Source organism: Orbicella franksi, chromosome 4 (assembly GCF_964199315.1).
Source record: "Orbicella franksi chromosome 4, jaOrbFran1.1, whole genome shotgun sequence".
In the NCBI taxonomy this organism is placed as follows: Eukaryota; Metazoa; Cnidaria; class Anthozoa; order Scleractinia; family Merulinidae; genus Orbicella; species Orbicella franksi.
The window spans coordinates 18,240,963-18,261,687 of record NC_138148.1 but is presented as its reverse complement, the minus strand read 5'-3'; the positions used below and the strand labels follow the sequence as shown (position 1 = coordinate 18,261,687).

The 20,725-nt window shown below is 40.4% G+C and overlaps 2 protein-coding genes across 2 annotated transcripts in view; one reads left to right on the top strand and one right to left on the bottom strand.

Moving 5' to 3' along the window:
- The window catches only part of LOC145484714 (uncharacterized), a 256,461-nt gene that overhangs the window by 93,389 nt on the left and 142,347 nt on the right, over window positions 1–20,725 (top strand). The window lies entirely within an intron of this gene.
- LOC145483570 (protein DD3-3-like) lies at window positions 4,867–20,176 on the bottom strand. The gene is made up of 9 exons (XM_081462104.1): window positions 19,007–20,176; window positions 18,247–18,336; window positions 16,932–17,262; window positions 15,040–15,258; window positions 13,253–13,676; window positions 12,687–12,743; window positions 11,234–11,517; window positions 10,787–10,831; window positions 4,867–7,223 (listed from the first exon to the last, which is right to left on the bottom strand). The coding sequence occupies exons 1-9, from the start codon at window positions 19,169–19,171 to the stop codon at window positions 6,889–6,891; spliced, it is 1,950 nt and encodes a 649-aa protein (XP_081318230.1). The 5' UTR covers window positions 19,172–20,176; the 3' UTR covers window positions 4,867–6,888.

The following is a 20,725-nucleotide window of genomic DNA, read 5'->3' as shown; positions in this document are numbered from 1 at the left end:
GGGTCGTAAAGAGCTGGCTTTAAATAGAATAAAACGTTAAGGGCCCATTAACCGATCTTTTCGAGCCGTTGCTAAGGAAAATTTATTCTCATATAACCTCATCATCTTTAGTTAGTTTAGAGTTATTTCATGTGTTTTAACTTTTTCATGATCAGCAGCACTAGTGATGACGTCATCAGGCCACGCCCATGGTCATGTGACTAATACTGAAAAAACGCAAAGGCTTCCATGCAAATTCCATTATCGGGATTTTTTCATTGATTTAATATTTTAATTCAAATCTTCATTACGCTATGCATAGATTTTGTTTCATTTCTAAAAGGTCAGATTTTGAGAGAATTTCAAAAATAAAAACATTCGTAATTTTCTGAAAAAAGCATGATTTCGAAAAAGGAATGCATAGCTATGTCTCCAACTGTGGCTTTAGTCGAAATCCGTCCAAAAAGGCTGGATTTAATGAAAAACCGCGTTTCCTTTAGCATTTAAAGAAACCGGAAGTGCGCTCGATATATATTGGAAGTTACCCTATCAGCGCGTGCGCAATTTACACTACCAGAGCCTTTCGGTAAGATCAAACAAAGCCACACGGAGTTAGTTTTTCTCTTTCTATTGCTCTTGTTTTTCTGTCTTTCTCTTATTTTGTCTTTGCTTGTACTTTTTTTACTTTGCATTTTGTGAAACACAAAGAAAAACATGAAAAATGTAAGCAAATTTGCAAGTTAATGAGTTGTTTTTATTTTCCGCGCTCAGGCTGACGTAAGTAACCGGAAGTGAAATTTCACCTCCTTAGCAACGCGCGCAAGCGCGCGCATAAATCGGTTAATGGGCCCTTAAAATGATCGTGTTCTAGGATAGAAAACACTTAAGAGGCAAGAACAAATCAAAACGGAATGAGGATCGTTAAGGATGGCAAAGATTAACGAGGATTGTAAATGACGAACTTGAAAAACTAGGCTAGTTTTTTCAAGATGCGCAAATCGTGACATAGCTCCTTTAAAGCAAGTCATGTCCTTAAGCTTTCGTACGTAAGTTCTCATTAACTGTAACGCCAACTGTAGCGCTCACATCTGACACGACAATGTAGCTGAGAATTAGCTACTGATACTAACAACAATTTCAAAAACGAGAATGGGAGGTTCACGCAAGCTTCGAGCCAACTAACGTTCAAATATCACTACATCTGCCTGTTCATTACAATTTAAATTCGTCGTAAATTAGGCGCTTATGCGGCTTTTTAAATGACCTCTTGTCATTCTCTGTAGTTAACATATCATTGCGTCAAATTCGAAATTCTTATTTTCATTTAACATATTTTAGTTTTCCACTTTTATTTTTTTATCTATTATTATCTTATGAACGATTTGATTTTTTTGTGGATTGCTTTGTGGAAACTTTGTTTTTTTTTTTCTGTGATCCGATCCGTGATCCGATCCGTGATCCGATCCGTGAACCGGTCCGTGATCTGGTCCGTGATCCGGTCCGTGATCCGGTCCGGTCCGGTCCGATTCAGATTTTGTCGACGCCGCCGCTAACGTCAGATTTAGAAAACGCCGGTCAAATAACCGGCTTCTATACTCACGGTCCAGTCTCAAAATGGACACCACGAGCTTTCTAAAAACGTTGGAACTTGAAGAATGCTATACCTTCCCATCGCCTGCATATGGGTCTGGTATTTTTCATGCCAGTGAGACCAGAGAAGGTTTTGTGGATGCTGGCAGCGTTGTTTGCTTTAATTCAAACGTTCAACTTCAACAGAGAGATGATGTCCTAGAATCCACGTTGCTGGCGCAGTTAGTGGCAAACAAAAAATACGACCGCTTCACCGACTCCACTGAGTGGTACAAATTTTACGACAAGGTGATCGCAGACATTGGGCGGCGCGTTCAAAGCTCTGAACTATTTTCTGAATACCTAGCTTTTCCAGATGTATGCAAGATCTGCGATGCTGTAGTTGAGATTTTCAACAACGCCGAGTTGGAACAACACTCTATGATGGTTTTGAAGCGTACCTTCGACAGGCTCGCGGAATCTCAAGAAGGTCTGACTTTGTTCAGTTCCAACAGCTCGTCGTTGAAGGAAGGCAACTTCCAAATTTTGGCATGCACATTTAACAAGAAGCACCAAATCAGCGCCTTCCTCCTCCGTTCCCATTTCAAGTCCAATAAAATTGTATGCAATTACTTTTTCGAAAATATGAAGAAGAACGACGTACATTTGTTCAAGTCCGCTCAAGCAATTACCTTGGACGAAGATGTATATGCCCAAGTCCGTGAAGACGTAAAAAAGAAGCTGGGAAAAAGGACCAAGGACTATGTTATCAACCTGCACATTGGGTAAAGAAACGTATGACCTGAACAGTGAACATTTTAGCTACAGTCTATATTGTACGCTCAGTTAAGTCTTGACATTCTTAGCTCGATTCAGGTTTAGACTGACTGCACTAAAGTTAGTTTTACTTTTTGTCAATAAAGATCCTACTGTTCTATTTATTTTTATCGGTATAAATCTCAGTGTGGATGGAAAGCGAGTCGTGCCCTTTGCTTAGTTTAGTGACTCGGTTGTAACGAAAGCTGATAGTACGCTATCTACAGAAGAAATACAGGAAATTATGGACAATGCCGCCTCAGTAACAACAAAAAAGCCACAAACTTCGAGATTAGATTATCTGACGGTCCCCTTAAAAGTTGCAAAATTAAAATATGACCGTCGAGATTTTACGCATTCATGAAGTTTACATAACAAAAACAATGTTTACCTTAACAGAATGGCTTACTAGTCCTGGTGGCATCAAATTTTCCAAACCGATATAAGAAATGTCAAAAGAAGAACTGAATGTTTGTTTGAAGTGTTTTTACACTTCTGCGAGGAAGAAAGATGGCACGTATTACAAAACTTCATCCACGAAATCCAGAAGAGCCGCCATTGATCATTTCCTTCGCACGCCGCCGCACAACCAACTGTTTACCGCTATCTCTGACCAGACAAATGAATTATTTGAGCATTTGTAAAAGGCCTCGGGAAAACAGGCATCATTGCCTCAGGAAAACAGGTATCATTGCTCATTTCCAATGAGCAGATGAGGAAACTGTTCGACTTAAGCGAACTCGGATCGGTCGAGAGTGAAAATCCCGCACAGCTACAGAGGACGACCTAGTTTTATCTCGGTCTCTTTTTGGCCACGAGGACGAGAGAATCAACGACAGCTAGCGCCAACAATTCTGTCCTTGCGAAAAACACCTCAAGGAGTTGAATGTTTTGAGCTGAACCGAAGTAAGCCCGGTTCTTTACCAGCCACGAAAAACCATCAGGGTGGCCTCGGATATTCTGAAGATGAATCTGACGCTCGGATAGTTTCTGTCCCTGACTCTGAATCTGGCCAACAATGAGCTCCACACAGACAGCTCGAAGTCCCTAGGCTTTCAAAGCAAGGAAATCCTGAAAGAGGTCTTGTCGAACATAATTTTGGCACAACGTCTGTGTCACATGGCGATCAAAGTTTTCCTCAGCATTATTACAACGGCAATGTGCAAGTGCACAAGTATTCGGCTCTTCTCCATGACTCGAACTTGAGCGCTTTTCAAATTTTCTGACCAAGGTTATATCTCCTTCATGTGGTAGATGTTCCTTGAATTCTATTTGATTGCAAATTCGCTTGCTTCGCTTTCAAATTTTTCATTCAACTAATTTTACAAACGACGCGCATGTCATGTGATTTCCCACTTGCTGTTGTTTTTGCCACATCGACTTCCGGTCGCTTAGTAAAATTAAAATTTAATAAAGTAAAGCTATAATTTCCAAGTATACAGACTCACCGAATTTAATAAAACAATTATTCCATTCGCGCTTGTTGGATATGAGATTGGTTATAGCCAACTCGGCCCTACGGGCCTCGTTGGCTATTTACCATCTCATATCCAACGCGCGCTCATGGAATAATTGTTAAGTATTCTCTGTGTTGCAATTATTTCACGCAATTCATTTCCTTACAGGTTCACTCGATTTTAGGTCCAAGGAGTGGATGGTAATGCCCTCCATTAACAGGCAAATAACGTTATCCACTGGAGAGCCGTTTGCTTTACGGGTGGAGTTATCTAACCTTTGAACAACCCAGCCCAGGTGAATTAACGAATGTTTCAACTCGCATGCGTAATAAGGTTCTAGATTATTGCAGTTCCTGGTGCTGTATGAGAAGCAATCTTACTATTTTCCTGTATTACCATCAAAAGGCAAGCATTCTCTCAAATTGATTAAAAAGCACCTCGCCTCCAGAAAACGGTAACCCGACCAGATTCAGCGTGAGAATCATGGGAAGAGAAGCTTTCAGGTGTCCCCAGTCCGCTGTGTTATCACCCGTCGAGATGGGACCTGGAACCCAATGATTTACAAAACACTTAGTTTGCACAAGCGCAACAAATCATTCGCAACATTTACTGCTTAGATAACGAATAGCTCTTAAACTAGAGATTCCATTCCCTCAGATGCACTACCTAACTTGTCAGCACCGTGATATACACTCGTTCGCGCTGTGTACGTAGCCATGTGCTGGTAGAAGCCGTAGACATTATGAATATCGCGGTGTTCCCAGTCTCCGTGGTGTAGCGCGTCCTTGTGCATGGTTATTTCTGGGCCATGGAAAACGGGTGGCTGATGTGGAAAGAAAGAAGATGCAAGAATTGTAAATGACAGATTATATAATAACCCAAGTTATTCTCGCATTTTGATTGGTTCTCGCCTATGATCTGTTAGAGGACAGACCCATGATTGAGGTAATCATTACAAAATTTTTCCCTCCGTATTTTAAAATGGCGGAAAGTTTTGAGAATTAACATAACATTTTACGTGACTGGGGAAAGATAAGGTACGAAAGAGTCTTGACGAGGCATTGGACAGGTACGAGTGTGGAAGAAGAAAGAAAAAGCCGTTTCTTTTCTAGAAAATGACTCAGAAAAAATACTCGAGCAGTGTCAGTCGGCAGTGGAGCGAGACTATAAACCAAACATAACATTGGTCTTGAAATTACTTTAAGGTAAGAAACCATTGCTTCGCCTCGAATTTAACAAAACCAATATACAAAATGTTTATGTCATTAATTTATTTAAAAAATTCAACTTTTGTCAGTCTCAAAATGATTTCTGAGACAGTTTGATTCCAGGAATTAAACATCAAAACATCATCAGTATAAATAAACACATAAGTAAGTTTAACCTTGTTTTCCGACGCGAATGTTCCAGTCCGTTTTAGGGCACAGTAGCGAGAAAAGGAGAACTCACTACCGCTCACGGCCAACTGTATCCCACTTATAAGGTGTCTCCGACACTCTATCAAACTGATTTGAGAATCACCAACCACAGGGGACACAAATTTCCACCGTCACTGACGCTCCTTTCATTCAAAACTCGAATCGAATGGCCTCCAGTGTTGATCGCGACCGCAAGTTTTTCGAGCGTATTTTTTCAACTCCTGCAATATTCAAGACAACATACAAGCTTTTCGGCTTACAGGGCTGCTCTGATGACAAAAACTGACTTGACTTTTCAGCATTTTCTTTAAGATTTGTAGATTTCGCAGTTCAACTCTGCTGTCGCTGTAAGTTTTCAATCCACGAGAAGCGATTTTGACTCAAGTTTGACAGTGGCGTGATTTTCCTGGACCAATCACAATTCTTTGCTGCGCATAGCAACCAATGAGATTGCTTCTTTTTGTGTAGCCAATAGATTACGTCAAATGGCTTTATTTCGTGTTCGCCAAAGTGGGCAAGGGCCGGCTCTCGAGTTATGTTGAAAGATTTTAAAACAAAAAGGGCTTTTCTGCTGTTTCTTTATTATATAAAACAAACAGATTCCATGCTGCCGTGCGTCTGTTCAGTAATACATCACAGAAGACGTCAAAATGTGGTAAGAACATCAGTGACACACTCGGCTATCGCCTCGTGTGCCACTTATTTGTTCTTACCACATTTTGACGTCATCTGTGATCTACTACTGAACAGACGCACGGCAACATGAAATCTATTTGTTAAATAGAATGTAGTTCTTGTTGAAAATGCTTTTCCTGCATTCTTGATATTCAAATGTCTGAACTTGTAAGAAAAAATGACTTTCCGAGTGCACTCACTGTCCGACCGCTGGTGAAGGGGAACGAGGACTCAAGGAATAAGACTGGAGTTAAATGCACATTTGTCTCTCCCCCAGGCTCCTCACGGCCTCGCCACTCGTTTTCGCGGCTTCCCCGCTTTGTGCGAGCGCTCAAATTGCTTAAACCCCCAAGCTACGCAAGCTAGAGCAGCGCCAGAGAGAGTCCTATACTTCAAGTCGGAGAGGAAAGAAAATATCAATTCATTATTTTGTGCGTCACTATAGGAGATCACTGTTTGCTCACAGTGATTATCTGATCGAGGCAATCTTGCAAATGTCAGAGGAAAAATAGGTGATACATTAACTAAAGGATACGACAACGGCAATGTCGCTAAAAGGAAAAATATTTGTTGAAAGAAAACACACAAACTTAATATCCCGCAAGTTTTCTTTATTCCCCAATCGATAAAAAGTACAAGTTTCCTTAGGTTTGTTTTCACTTAATAGCGGCAACCCACAGTTAAACACTGTATACTACATACACCCTCAAGCAATGAACGATTTCAACTGCATATATGCGGAGTACTACAAACAAGACTTCTCAGGCTTGTATTAGTCTTATATATAGGAATAACCCCACTATCCTATACCCTATACGCTATACTACATACCCCCTCAAGTAATGAACGATTTAAACTCAGACATGCAGAGTACTACAAACAAGATTCCTTAGGCTTGTATTAGTTTAACAGCAATAATCCCACAGCTTAAAACCATATAGAAATAAATGATTTCAACTGCGCAGACAGGCAGATCACTTGGCAGCCTGGGTAACAGTGATCTTGCCGATGTGACGTCGGTTGGAGAAGTTGTTGTTGCGCGTGCTCATATAGCAGTACTCCCCAGGCTTCGTGATGCGGAAACACGGCGGGTTGCAGGAGGCTGGGGCGTTGTCCAGTTGACTCTGAAGAGCCTGACCGTGATTTTGCACTTGCCCCGTGAAACATCCCGTGTTGAGATGAAGATTCAACTTGTGAGCATCGAATTCATCAACACGGTCGACCACTTCGAGGGGCAGGCTGGAGCAAACTTTTGGTTTGAGATAGCTGCATCCTTCCTTTACCCAACAAACGTTGGTGCGATCAGTACCTGAAACGAAGATCAACCAATTTCAAATTGTATATTAGCGTTCTTTTTTCCTCTCTTTCTTGGATTACTCTTTCGATTTTGCAAGGGACAGCGAACTTTTCCACAGAGGAAACACCCATTATTTTGATAGCTGCACAAATACAATACTGTATTAATAGTTATTTCCAATATCCCGGGGTGCGGAGTATGGCGTGCGGGGGAGGGGAGGGTCACATGCTGAAAGGACGGGGATGGTCGTCATCTATCTTAGGGGTGTAAATCACGGATTTTGATCTCGCTTTGGGTCTTTAGGACGGAACGCCACTATCTATATTTTAGGGTTTGTGTCTGTCTATTTTTAAGGGGTCACATAAAGTTCAAGCCACGTCTACATTGGTCTCCTTTATGGGTTTAAATCAAATTTTCCAACCAGCATCCTTGTCTTTTTGTGAGATTATGCAATATTATTACATAATCTCATATAGTCATCGTCCATGTTGAAGGTTTGAGGATTTTATGAAACCTGAGAATCTTTTCCCCGATGAGAGTTTATAGTTAATAAAGATAGTGAAAACTCGAGGCGAAACCGGTCTGTCGCATTTTCAGACAGAGGCAGACAGGATGATTTTGGAAACTGCCTTTGCTTCTGGTCAAATCCCTTCTAAACGGCTCAACCAGACCCAGGAACACAGGCAAATAACAGTGCATTTATTTTGTAAATGACTATGTTATTGCTGATACAGTGTTCGGGTCCCCTGTGCTTTGGAAAAGCGAGAAGAATTTCTTGAACGCAAATCGAATGAGAGCTTTAAAGCGGACTACAGGCCAAAATTTAAGCTTGCTCTTTTGTTTTTTAAGCGGTGTGTGGTGAATAAAATCCCAACTTGCGGTGTTGCAGTGATCTCAAACTGTTCGGTGTACGATGTTTGTGTTTTTCACGCTACCGTGATCGGTGAAATAGAGTTATTTGCGGTGCTCTGGTTTCTTGTTTGACCTTCCGTACTAATTTATGACAAGCACGTACCATTGTTTTTAACAAAATACAGACCAACACTGTCTAGTTAAAACTTCAGTCCCTGAAGGGATTACCTTGAAATTTAAACCTTTAGATTTTTACTTTTAAATGAAGGTGTCGATCTATCTTCAGCTGCCAATCCGAAGCTGTTTTCATTAATACATAACTTGACAAGTAACTTTACCTCTGCCACGCTGGACCGAATTTATTATTGACTGCGTAACTTTTTTTAGCTGATTTACAGTCAATGAAAAGCGTTGTGATGTGTTCATTTCGTGGAAAACTGTTAACGCCACCCGAGACAATAGAAAGTTATCCAAGACAAAATCTCGATTTACCCCGTGATCAACCGTGATTTAGGTCGGTAACCAAGATTGAGATGACAGATATATCAAGTCCACTTGCGGTCACATGGTATCTCTCTCCCCGTGGTGTCCAGATTGCGTCAATCTCATTTGGTTGCATTTTTGACAACGTTTGTTTTCATTGCCAAAAGGCAAGCCAAATCCGGACCAGCCACTCGGAAAATATATTCGAACGTACGTCTAGATAGTCTGAGGTTCTCTTTTCACCATCTTTGAATTAACGAAATTTCCGCGTGCAAAAGGGTTTCAAACCAGAATTGGTTAGCGAAGTCATTAAAAGCGTTCCCTCTCGGCTCAGCGATTTCTGAAAGTTGCGCGGTTTTGGAATTTGAATCGCCTGGTTAGCGGGTTAAATGAATAAAAACAGCAGTCACATTCAACTAGAGAATGTTGGTCTGTAAACAAACGCCTAGAAAAAAAATGTTCAGCTAGTTAATCGGCCTACTGAATAACAGTTTATTTTAATATTTTACATGAATGTAAATGATTATCTTGTTCGGGTCCCCTGCGGTCTCAGTTCATTGACAGTAAATTAAAAATAACAATCATAACTTAGCATTGATGCAGAGCCTGAATTATGAAATTTTGCCGTGAAACCGAAGCGAGTTTCCCTTTGGGCGAGCGAGAAGATTTTCTTGAACGCAAATCTAATGGGAGCTTTAAAATTACTTACAGGCCAAAATGTAAACTTGTTCTTTTGTTTACGTTTTGATTTCATACTGAGTTAACGTGAAAACATAACATATAATAGTCATGCAAATATATCTCATAGAATTCTTTTTTCGAGAAAAAGAAATGTATTCCGTAACTTCTTTGATCTACTTGGCAATGGTTGCATTCGCTGTGCAAAGTTCAAGGGATTTTACGTGTCGAATTCCTTCGTTGTCCCGCGTCATGTTGCATGTAGGTCGCCTGTCTTGATCGCGCGTGGTTGATTCTTCACTCGAATTAGTGGCCATAATTTCCCTTCAGTTGAGCCTTGGTAAACTTGAGCGGTGATTACCTTCGAATTAATGTACACATCAGACCGAGAGGTGATTTGAAAACGAATTGCTCACTTTGATTTAGAGGTAATTCTAGAACCTATCTGGTTGAATCATGTGGTGTTCGACTAAAAAGCAATAGGCTACAATAATTCTAAGAAAAGGCGAAAAACAGAATCAAAAAGATAAAGACAAACAACTTACAGATATTTCCTCCTATTGATGTGAACTGGTAGATTGAAGAAACTGATGAACTTAACTGAAACTCGATGCAATTGACACGATTGCTGCTTGATATAATACATACCGAACAAATATCTTACGCAACGAATCACATGTATTAATTAACGTATTTTGAGGTAGTAGTATACATGATCCCAGAAGCTTTGTAGCTTTGATTCTTATCGTGTTAAAATAAACGTTTTGTTTATATGTTTATGTTAGTGATCGACGAGTTAAATTTTAAATCAAGTGTAACGCACGTAGGGAAAATGTCATCCTACCTACCAGCCCCTTAATGCGAACTTAAAGCGTTTTGACTTAGTTGAGTGATTCAAACGGAAAAACTTGAGTAACACATTGTCACTAAATCCATTCGAAATGGTTCATCACAATCAAGTCAATAAAGAAACAACTGTTCTCTGACGTTACAAGCAAACTTCTTGGTTGAGGACATAGACTGCGAGCAGTCTCTGTCTCTCTTTTGCTGGAAAATCCGTAAGGAAGAACGCAAAGAAGAAGGAGAGCCCCCCGCGCTACTCGCGCCTTGCGGCTTCGCCGTTCTTCTCCACGGACTTCCGAGCAAAAGAGAGACTGCTCGCAGTCTATTGAGGACATCAAGATTAACAATGTTTAGCTGCTCGCGTGGAGTCTAGGAGTCTCTAGAAGAACGATTTTGTCGATGGGACGTTCCAGGACCGCGGACTTGGTTTTCAGCCTGTCTCTCCTTACAAGCTTGTCTCTCTTGTTTGGTTTTACTTCGAGGAAATGACCAAGGGGCCACAAGTTTTCTACCACAAGTATAATGTCTCCAGTTTCAAAGTAACACCTTTATCTTTGCATTGATTGCCTTCCCACTTATAGCAATTAAACGCCCAGATACTGACTTTTAAAAACAAACTCCAACCGAATGGAAGAAAACTAAGCATAAGCTCACAAGTAAGCATTGCGGACCTATTTTATATGTGAGTCCCTTCCCCGCTAACCTCCCGGGATTCTTACTTTGTGCTCCTTGTCCATCATAGTGTGACGGATTGTTGTTGGAACCTAAAAATTGAAATTACAGTAAAACTGTAAGTGTTATATTTCTTGCAACCTGAAAATAATCGTTTGCAAGTTCATAAGTTGTTCAAAAATTCAAATAATCTTGAGAAGTACCGGATAAGTGGGAACAATTCCTTTCTTACAAAGGCTAATTAATTGACAACCAAGCCACACACTGTGAGTGAGTACACGGAATAACAATGAACTCTTAGCTTACGAAATATCGACTGATTTTGGAACTAAGAGAGGGGCAAGCATACTAAAATTTGCATTTTACCAAGTACACAGAGTTTTGAATGGGATCTTAAAACAAAGGGGCTTGAAAGAGAGGGAAGGAATGAGAATAAAGCTTAAACGGCAATAAGTAATTGAAACTACATTCTACATGTAATTCTTTTTTCTGACCTGACCATACAAAACACAACACATCCTCTGTCGTAACTGTAATACGTTCAGGAGTGAAGCGATATTCCATGGCCGGGTAAGTCTGCACGATGTTTCCTCTCTTTCCCATTCCTCCAATGTAGTAGATGTTGGCATGCTGATATTTCAGAGGCAGTTGATTTCGAGGTTTCAAAATGAATACATGACTTCTGTCCTGAAATGTTCGTCCGACCTGAGCCGTGTTCAAAGCGAGTTGGAGATCGGTTGTGTTGTCAGCAGCTTTTGCTACTGGATTAGCCGTAATACTGCAAAAGCAAAGATAAATAGCTGTGATAATTCCAAATTGTAGGAGAGTCAAGTTCTAGGAACCCAGAGCCACGACTGAGTCATGGTGATTGGTAAAGTGCTTTCGTGAACAGTTCTGGGGAATTTTGATACTCTAACAATTAGATTGTGAACTATCACGCGATAGAAATCGAGAGCGAATAATCTAATTGTTTCAGTATAAGTCTACAAGTCGTTCATAACTTTATCTAAATCATCTTCCTAGACAATTCGAAAACGCAAAGAAGCGGCCGCCAGTTTGTTTACAAGGGCACACTTCTACGCTACTCACTTTATATCTACAACAGTATAGATAGCGACTAGCGTAGCCAATCAGAGGACGGCATTCGTGATTTTTACACTATTAGCAGACAGTTAACCCTTTAAGTCCCGATAGTGCCATATGGCACAAGTCCATTGTTTACTTTTCGTGATGTTTTAGGTAAAATCGGAGTTTTTCAGCCGGGTCTCAAAAAGCACTCGAAAGATAACCCAAGCTGATTTTAATACATGTTTTACAACAACATAAAAGTGTTCCAAAGGCGAAGTTTCAAGGAATTTGGAGTTATGGCACATGTCGAAAAATATCTCTGAATTTTATTCCTAAATTAGGAATTCGACCTAGAAACTGAAAGGGATATTTTTAAAAATTGTGTCTTTATTCTCAAATGGCGCTCAAGTCAAGTTCTAACCTGTTTTGGATAGCTAAATACTTTGTCTTTCAAGAAAAAGTATCGAAAAGTTTTGGTTTTTCTTTCCACGCAAACGCAAATTAAGTTTAGATTACTAATTTTAAGCCTTTGCCATCGGTCATTTTGGTGACCGTCGAGGCGAAAATCGTTTTCCTCGGTTTTCTCGAATTTAAATTAAAGCGCTTCGTGCTCCAAAAAACTATATCACGTTTCATATCTACCTAAGGGCTATTTGTGGACGAAAAGAGAGAAAAATCGATTTTTCGACTTCTGCCGCCAAATTCAAATATTGCTTGGTTTTTCGTGACATTTGCTCTTAAGTTGTCTCCAGGTTTACTCTGCGTAAAAGTGAATACACATAAAGGAGATGATTTAGGAAATCCTCAGTTGTGGATGGTGATTTTGACGATGTTTTGCCATCTCCGCTTTTTCACTGACTAACATAAACCGTGACTTACTCATTATTGTTGTTGGCATCAAACTCGCGTGGAACGTCGTCAGTGGTGATATTGTATCTGTGAAAAAGATATATCTTTATGTTATTTACCAGCTGAGAGGTCCGTACTCACGAGAATCTGTGCCCGAAGTCTTGCATACCGTTTGGCTTCTCTTGTGAAATTAGCCCTTTCAAGACATGACAGATACTTAAACAATAGCTAGCCTCTTTAATTGGTTCTAATTGGAGGACGAACTGGATAGGAAAGGTGCAAGTGTTGGAAAATGTTAACGGTACTTTCACTGCGATCTTAAAAGGGAGTTTAAGAAAACCAAAACGGCAACGGCAACATCGCTTGAGAACATGAGACACTGAACAAGTGCGCAGTGTGCATAGTTTTCAAAGACAGGAAATCAACATATCATCAGTCATTAGATAGAGTAGCAACTACATCACTCTACAATTTAAGAGTAGTCAACTTTAAAAAACACGTGACCTCGATGAGCTTAAAACTTGAGGCCGCGCGCGAGAGAGAATTAAAGTTTGATGACGGTTGAAACTGAAGAGGGTGACGCTTATCTGCCTCACCTCAACCGCAACACACAACGCTGTGTCGTGTTGGACGGGAAGCAAGGAACCTTCCACTTGTACGTCGAAAAATTTCCCTCCATGCTCATTCCATTGTGGTTAACGACGGTGGATGGGGCGTAGATCACATCAGGGGGTTTGTGAAGGAGAACATACTGTAACTTGTTATCAGCTCCTTGTGAGATCTTGTGTGCGTCGTACGGTATACCTCTTGCCAGCTTCATTTCTCCCACATCATGGCAGGTGCTCAACACTCCGGAAGTTTTTTCCAAGTAGTTAGTAATGAATTTTGTCCAGGTTCCTCCGGCGGCTTTACAGGACTCCGCGGTGATGTATTTAGCGATGCATTGGAAGGCGGGATTATCTTGTCCGTTGGGTGGTGGACAAGTGATACCTTCTAAATTGTTTGGCATAACACACATGTCTGTAAAAGAAAGGTTGAAGAAAAAACTAATGACTGAAACTACATGTAATAGGGAGTTTAAGAAAACTACAACGCGAACGGTAACGGGGAAACCTGGTTGACAATTGTGGGACAAGCATAACACTAGTGAAATAACCAGGTTGCCTCTTGTGAGATAAGGTTAAAACTAGTGAAATAAGCACAAGCACAAGAAAAAGAAACATGTTCGATTTTTCTTGTGCCTGCGATTGTGTTTATTTCACTAGAGTTATGCTTATCTCACAAGTGTGAACCAGGCTTAAAGAAAAAATTTAATGAGCAGAACAATGGCTGTACACGTGCGTTGTAATTCTTGGTACATTTCTCTGCCGTCCTCTGCAAAACAGCAACGTGAAATGACCAACTTTTGCTTTGTGTAGAGAACGTGGACCAGGACGGATAATTTTTAAAAGTTGTATTTCGAATTTTACGCTGTGTTCCTTCTTCGGTTTCGAGATAGTACTTTGTTTCTCTTTTGACAAAGAGAAACAAAGTAAATGACTTTAGAGTATCGCGAGATTCGAAGGTAAAATATAAATTCACTTTTTAATCGACGTTGTCCTCGATGTCGCCGTCGTAGTTACTTAAACTCCCTGATATCAGCATAATCAATAGGCCACTTCCTAGTTGTCTTTTGCCTCCGGGTCAAAACGAGTCTTTAAGAGAAAACGTTGTCCGCCTACATGCTCATTGTCATGCAAATTAAACTCTTTCATATGAAATGGTTTGCACGAAGAACTCGTTTTGAAACAGAGGCACTAGGCAACTCGGATATTGCCTATTACAGCAATCACAATAACACAAATTGTGTACTGAACCAATCAGAACACGTGATAGAAAGTGAAACCGGTGGTCAGCGTGGAAAGAGTAACGTAAACCAATGGAAATATGATTCCCGGCCGTATCGATTCCGTGTGTTTCATGTTTTTCTGACCGATTGACTGCTAGAAACAGAATTTTTTAACATGACTGCTTAAACGGTCTCAGGCAAACTTACGCGGTCAAGGTATAATAAGTCAAAGGCTTCGTATTTTTGTAACACTTATCTGGTTCATTGCAGTGTTTTTTCAATTAACCTTCCAATTTTTTTCACCACAGCTATAGTCAAACAGCTCCCTTGATTCTTTTCAGTCAGCTATATTCGTCGCACTGACCAAACAGTCAGAAGACTTCTGTATTATGAATCTTATTGAAACTGTTATTCAGTTGGCAACAAAAGGCTTCGAGACGACAAAATGGAGTAGAACTGATTAACAAATCAGCTGCAAACAGGACCAACGATAAAAATAGAGGCGACAACAAGCAATGGTATTGACATGACAAAAAGCTTAAAAGTAAAACTCACATTTATGTCCATAATGAGTACTGTTGACGTATTTCTTCATCAAATCCTCGGTCTTTTTATCGCTGACCATGATAGCAATGTCCTTCCACGGGGTGGGGCCCCAGTAGGGAAAATAATCACGTTCCTCGGGGATTTCAAAGCCATATATAGTTCCACCAGTGTTTTGACGTGTGTAAAACGACCGATCATCTCCGAGGTGTTGGTCAGCGGTAAATAAACCTGTGCCATAAGCAAAACGGGTTTTTGAGGTTTGAACTTAGAACGAATTCTTAAAAGTAGCATGCATAAGATTTCATATTTCTCACTCATGATGGATGAACCTACAATGGACTTTGGAACACAGAAAGAAGGACATATTATTTTCAAGACTCACCGACTGCGCTTGGAGTATTACCTACAGAGCGATCTCTGTCTATATTCAAGAACATTTTTTTTTAAGAGATACAAATTTTGAAAATTTTCGAGTTCCCTTTTGCGTCTGTTTTAAATTACATGTAAACTGGTGTATGGGGCATCATTCCCCATCGGGCGCGTCCCCAGGTGGCGTATACAGAATACGGGAATGAAGTCCAGATATGGAGGCCAGTTGCGAATAAAGTACATGCCAAATAAACAGTTGTGCACCAAATCGCGGTGGTCATACCAGGGAGGAGAGGGGTGTTCAGTCGCGCCGACCTTTTCCTGCAAAAGTTCCACGTGTCCCAAGGCATAACCATCTATAGACGAACCAAAGCCGCCTCAAAAGCCCTTTCCAGCCAGTCGTTGAGACAATAAATCACATACGAGAGGGAAACTCTGATTTCAAACCTGGGCAGATAGAGCCTATTAGCGCTGACACTGCAGTTGTCTAATAAGGGAAGGAAACCTTAACAGAAAAACCCTGGCCCTCAAGATTGGGCGGAGGTTGGGCTGAGGGCTGATAACTCTCTCCTGTAAAAAATACATTATTACTGAAACCACAAACAGAGCTAATTCGATTCTTGAGAGCAATGTGTCTATTACACTCCTTAATGGAGGGATTATGACACATGATAGGAGCTCCTTGAGCCAAATGGGCCACTGACTCGTGCATCCAAGAAACTCGGCAATGATTGGAAATTGGGACATAAGGACACTGTACAGAAGTGGGAACATTGCACGGACCAGGAGAGAAACAACCAGTAGAGGTATTGACATCAGAGGAATTAGTAAAACACACTTGAACAGGGAACAGGGAAGAGTGCAACTTGTGAGGGAGAAACCATATATCCTGGAACAGATGACAACAACCACGGGGAAGGAGTTGGCATCCTGATGTCACAAGCTGCAACAAGAGCCTTGATGGACTGGACTCCAGTAAGTGAACGGATTATTAAAGCGAAGTACTTCTCCAAACATAAAAACCTGACCGTTGTTTACACCTATGCACCTACAGAAGATGCAGAGTGCAAGATGAGTTCTACATGAAACTACGAGTGTTACTGGATAGTAGAGACATGCATGACGTGCTTCTTGTCACCGGAGACATGAACGCCAAAGTAGTACATGACAACCGAAATTATATAAATAATAGCCTCCATTTGGCGCGAAGATATGCTCGGATATTTGTCCGCGGACATTATCTGTTCCGAGAAGCGAACATTTTTCCGAGAGCGTAGCTGAAGGAAAACTGTGAGTGATGGATTATAAGAAAAGATCATGGACAAGCACAGGCTAGGACTGCAAATTAAAGCGATAATGGGGATAGACTGTGCAGATTATGTGACATGCACGAGTTAGTCACTGACAGGTACACTGTTTCCTCACAAGAACGTGGCTCTATGTGTTCCCGGAGTAGGAAGGGATAGAGGGTTTCAGTCGACAGGTGCATAACATTGCTTTATATTTAGGTTTCCTTCATACTACTGTCTCACCTTTATTTCTTTCCCTGCGGTAATATGCCTGGAAGTAATTGAAAGGTTCATGAATTCCGTAGGATTTTGAAATGTACTGATCCTCTCTCACTCCGTCTCCATACGACTGACTGGCAGTTGATTGGCCGTTGCGAATCGTATGGAGTTCAAACTCTCTGTCCACATTATCAGAAGCCATCTTGCCCTGAGGGTATGGCTGACACATGTACTGTAAGATAACTTGTGTTTCCACCATGTCATCTGTCTTTGGGCCGGTCCCGTGCTGATTCGTCCACATGATTTCTATTTCAGTTTTGTGCTTTTCCTCATCACATCCGCTCATGTAGAACTCCTAACAAATAGAAAATCAGTCAGTCAACCCGGACCCTGATACAAGCGTTTTGGTAGTTGTGTGAGGCGTGTTCCTTGAAGCCCTTGCCCCTTTTCTGACCAAAGTATGTGATTTTCTACACCCTATTCAGGGGGGATCCAGGATTTTTCAAGCCTGGGGCTGGCTGGTACCTTGGAATTGCAGAATCAATGAGGCATCTCCCACAAATATTGTATTTTGAGAATTGAGACCTAATAATTGAAAACTGTTACACCCGGAATGCTAGCAATGCCACAAAATAGGAATTAAATTACAATGAGGTTCCTGTCCAGAGTATTTGCCTTTATTTCTGCCGTAACATTGATAATCTTTTTCCTTTTTTTTGGTTTTTTTGTTACTCCAAAAGGGGGGTGGCTGCTATTTCGAACCTGACCTAAAAACGATACCCTATTAACAGTACACTTCTCTATGTGCGTTAACATTTGAGAAGGGTCTCAAAGTCCCCGATATCTAATATCACGTAACAGAACTTATTTTATGTAAACAACATACCGAAATTAAGGACATACTGCACAAACCATGCCCTATATCAGACCAAAATGGTTAAAATCTATACCCAATTTTGGCCGAAACGGCTTCAAAATTATACCTTCTGGTATCGCTTATACCTACGTAGCTTGCACAAGGGAGTAACCTCCCCCGGATCGAACTACCGATAAATCAATCAATTGACATTAAATAACCAATCAATGACCCGCAAACCAGTCAACGGACTGAATGAATGAGTGAACGAACGGACGAACAAAGAACGAGCGAACGAGCGAAGAACGAACAAACAATTGAACGAACGAGCCAGCTAATGGATTATCAAAAGAACGAATTAACAAACAAATGAACGAAAAAATGAATGAACAAATACATGTATGAATGACAGATCAAATGTGATAAGAGCCAATCCAAAAATTAAGTAAAAAAGAAAACATTCTGTTATTACTGGCTATTTACCATTGGTAGCTGTCTGTACTCTGGAATAGAGCCTGCTCCTGGGTCCGTGTCTGCATTGTCTCCAACATTGTATCCACATTTTCCATTGTTCTAAAACAAGTAAAGAATGTTGTACTTACCATCTGACTGATGTCGATAAACATTTTAGAATTTGAATTTGGAATGGTTAGAATGGTTGTTAGCAAATCTCTAGTGTAGCAGACCAAGTAGCAGTCCCCCTGTAGGGGTGGTGATGGTAAATGTGAACCGAAAAGGCGAGACCAGCGGTTTTTTTTGCGAGCCCGAGACATTTTGACTTCTTCGCGATCGATTGCGAGACCGAGACTTCAAATTGTTTGAAATGCGAGCTCGATGTTTTCAGTTTCTAAGACGTTCAGACGTTGTTTATAGAAAGAAAAAGCAACCAAATCGCCGTACTTCAAGACATTCTTAGCCCTGCCAAAAAAACAGACTGCGAGACAGCTTTGTGATAAAGTCAAGACTGCGAAACGCAGATAACCGCTAAAAGAACGAGACTGGATCATAGAAGACCCGTGAAATTCGACGAAAATTTTGCGAGATCCATGGTTTTGAAGGAGCATTCGCCACCTCTCCCTGTGATTGCGTACGGTGTGACTAAAGCAAAGTATAATTATGTCTTTTTGCTTAATTTTTTCAGGCCCGTAATCGGCCCGTGGGCATTACGGGAGGCGGAATTAGCCAATCAGAGCGCCAGTTATATCGGCAACATACTAAGCCATATAATAAAATTGCACAGTACCTGCGAATTAAACAATCTATTTGGGTTTTGGACATTAACGTCAGCACCATTTAAGCGGTTATTAGATCCCGGTGGAAAATGTAAGTACATATCCGACATGCATGGTCCGATAAGTGCAGCCAGGAGGCAGCCCCAAACGAAAATGCTCCTCATGTCCTGTTTCATGCAAAAGAACCAAATATGAGGTAATTGACACACGACTTAACTCTTAGCTTAATAGCTGAAAGCCCTTGCCGTTGACAGATAAGGATACACAATTTCCCGTTGATTTCAACCATGTGTGTCCTTCTCCAACTTCAAAATACTTTCCACTGGAAGTTCAATTAACTTATTTTTTAACATAATAGACGTATTATAATAAATAAGATTTTCTTTGACCAATTAAAGGTAGCAAGTTTACAATACCCTTTTCCAAAGCTTGCACTCGAACGTTCACTGCAAAATACTATCACAACTATGTATTGATTAATAAGCGCTTTCTTTTGAAATTCATGTAACTTGTGTAAACAGCATACCTTTGGGAAAGCTCTGGTATAATTCTTATTTTGAAAAAATCGAAAGCTTAACTACATTAACTATATAGATGGCGGTCTGTTCAGCACTAATCGGGAATACAGTGATCTTACCTTAGATCTCAAACTTTTCCGGCACTCGTCTTCTTCTGACAAAAGTAAAGCCCGAAATGAACCGACTAAATGCACACTGTGATTTAAAATCACAATTTGCGTTAGAGATGGGCTGTCATTGCGGTATTTTATCCTTATTGGTGGTCTTTGGCACTTCGACTTTTGTGATTGGTTGCATTGAAACTGTTTTCCCTTTAGCACGCGGCCGAAATCTCCTCCACATCCCCGGCAACGGCGAGTGCTTTCACAAGAACTTGAAATTGAACTTGAATTTGAAATTGATTACAATGAAATTGGTACTTCTGATTTATGTCTAGACCAATTTAATATCTTCTTTATTTTTTTTGACGCTGTTTAGTGATTATCTGCCTCATATTTCACCAGAATGTCCCGATTGTCGAGGAAGATTGAACTGCTATTACTGACTAATTAAAGTTTACAGGCAATATTGCTTCATGAAAGAAAATCACATTTCCTCGCAATTAAAATTAAACGAAGCATAACTTTATATTTTTACCGTTTCTGAGAAAGAACGACGGGCCATTACTTTCATTTTTCATTATATAATGTTAAATTGTAAAACACTTATGAAAACTTTAAAAAACAGCTAAACGCTTGAAATAACAACCATATCCACCCTTGCGTTTACCCCAGTAGAAAGTTTAGTGGTATGACTGTAAAATTACTGACGTTTGCATGTGAAATCAGTGCAAGACCTTGAAATTCGAAAGTAGAATATCCCTGCAGCTCTCCATTAAACGTGAAACCCTTCAGTGAACTCGAACCATTGTAAACGAAATTCATATACATAGGGTCAAGTTAATTTTTATAGTTTATTGGATTTCCTTTTTGTCGACGCTATAAGATAGTGTTTATTTACCTTTTCTTTTATGATACGTGCTTAATGTGTGACACTTGGCGGAAATAAATTTCTCTTGAGAGGTAGATTATTAGGTCGAGTTTTGCAACATAAGAGTTATTTTTCTCAATAGCGCAATGCCAGAGCAAAACCTTGAATTTTACGACCTCGTTAATATTAAATGTCTCCACAACCTCCTCCTCAAAAACAACTTCCTGCACCTAAGTAACATTA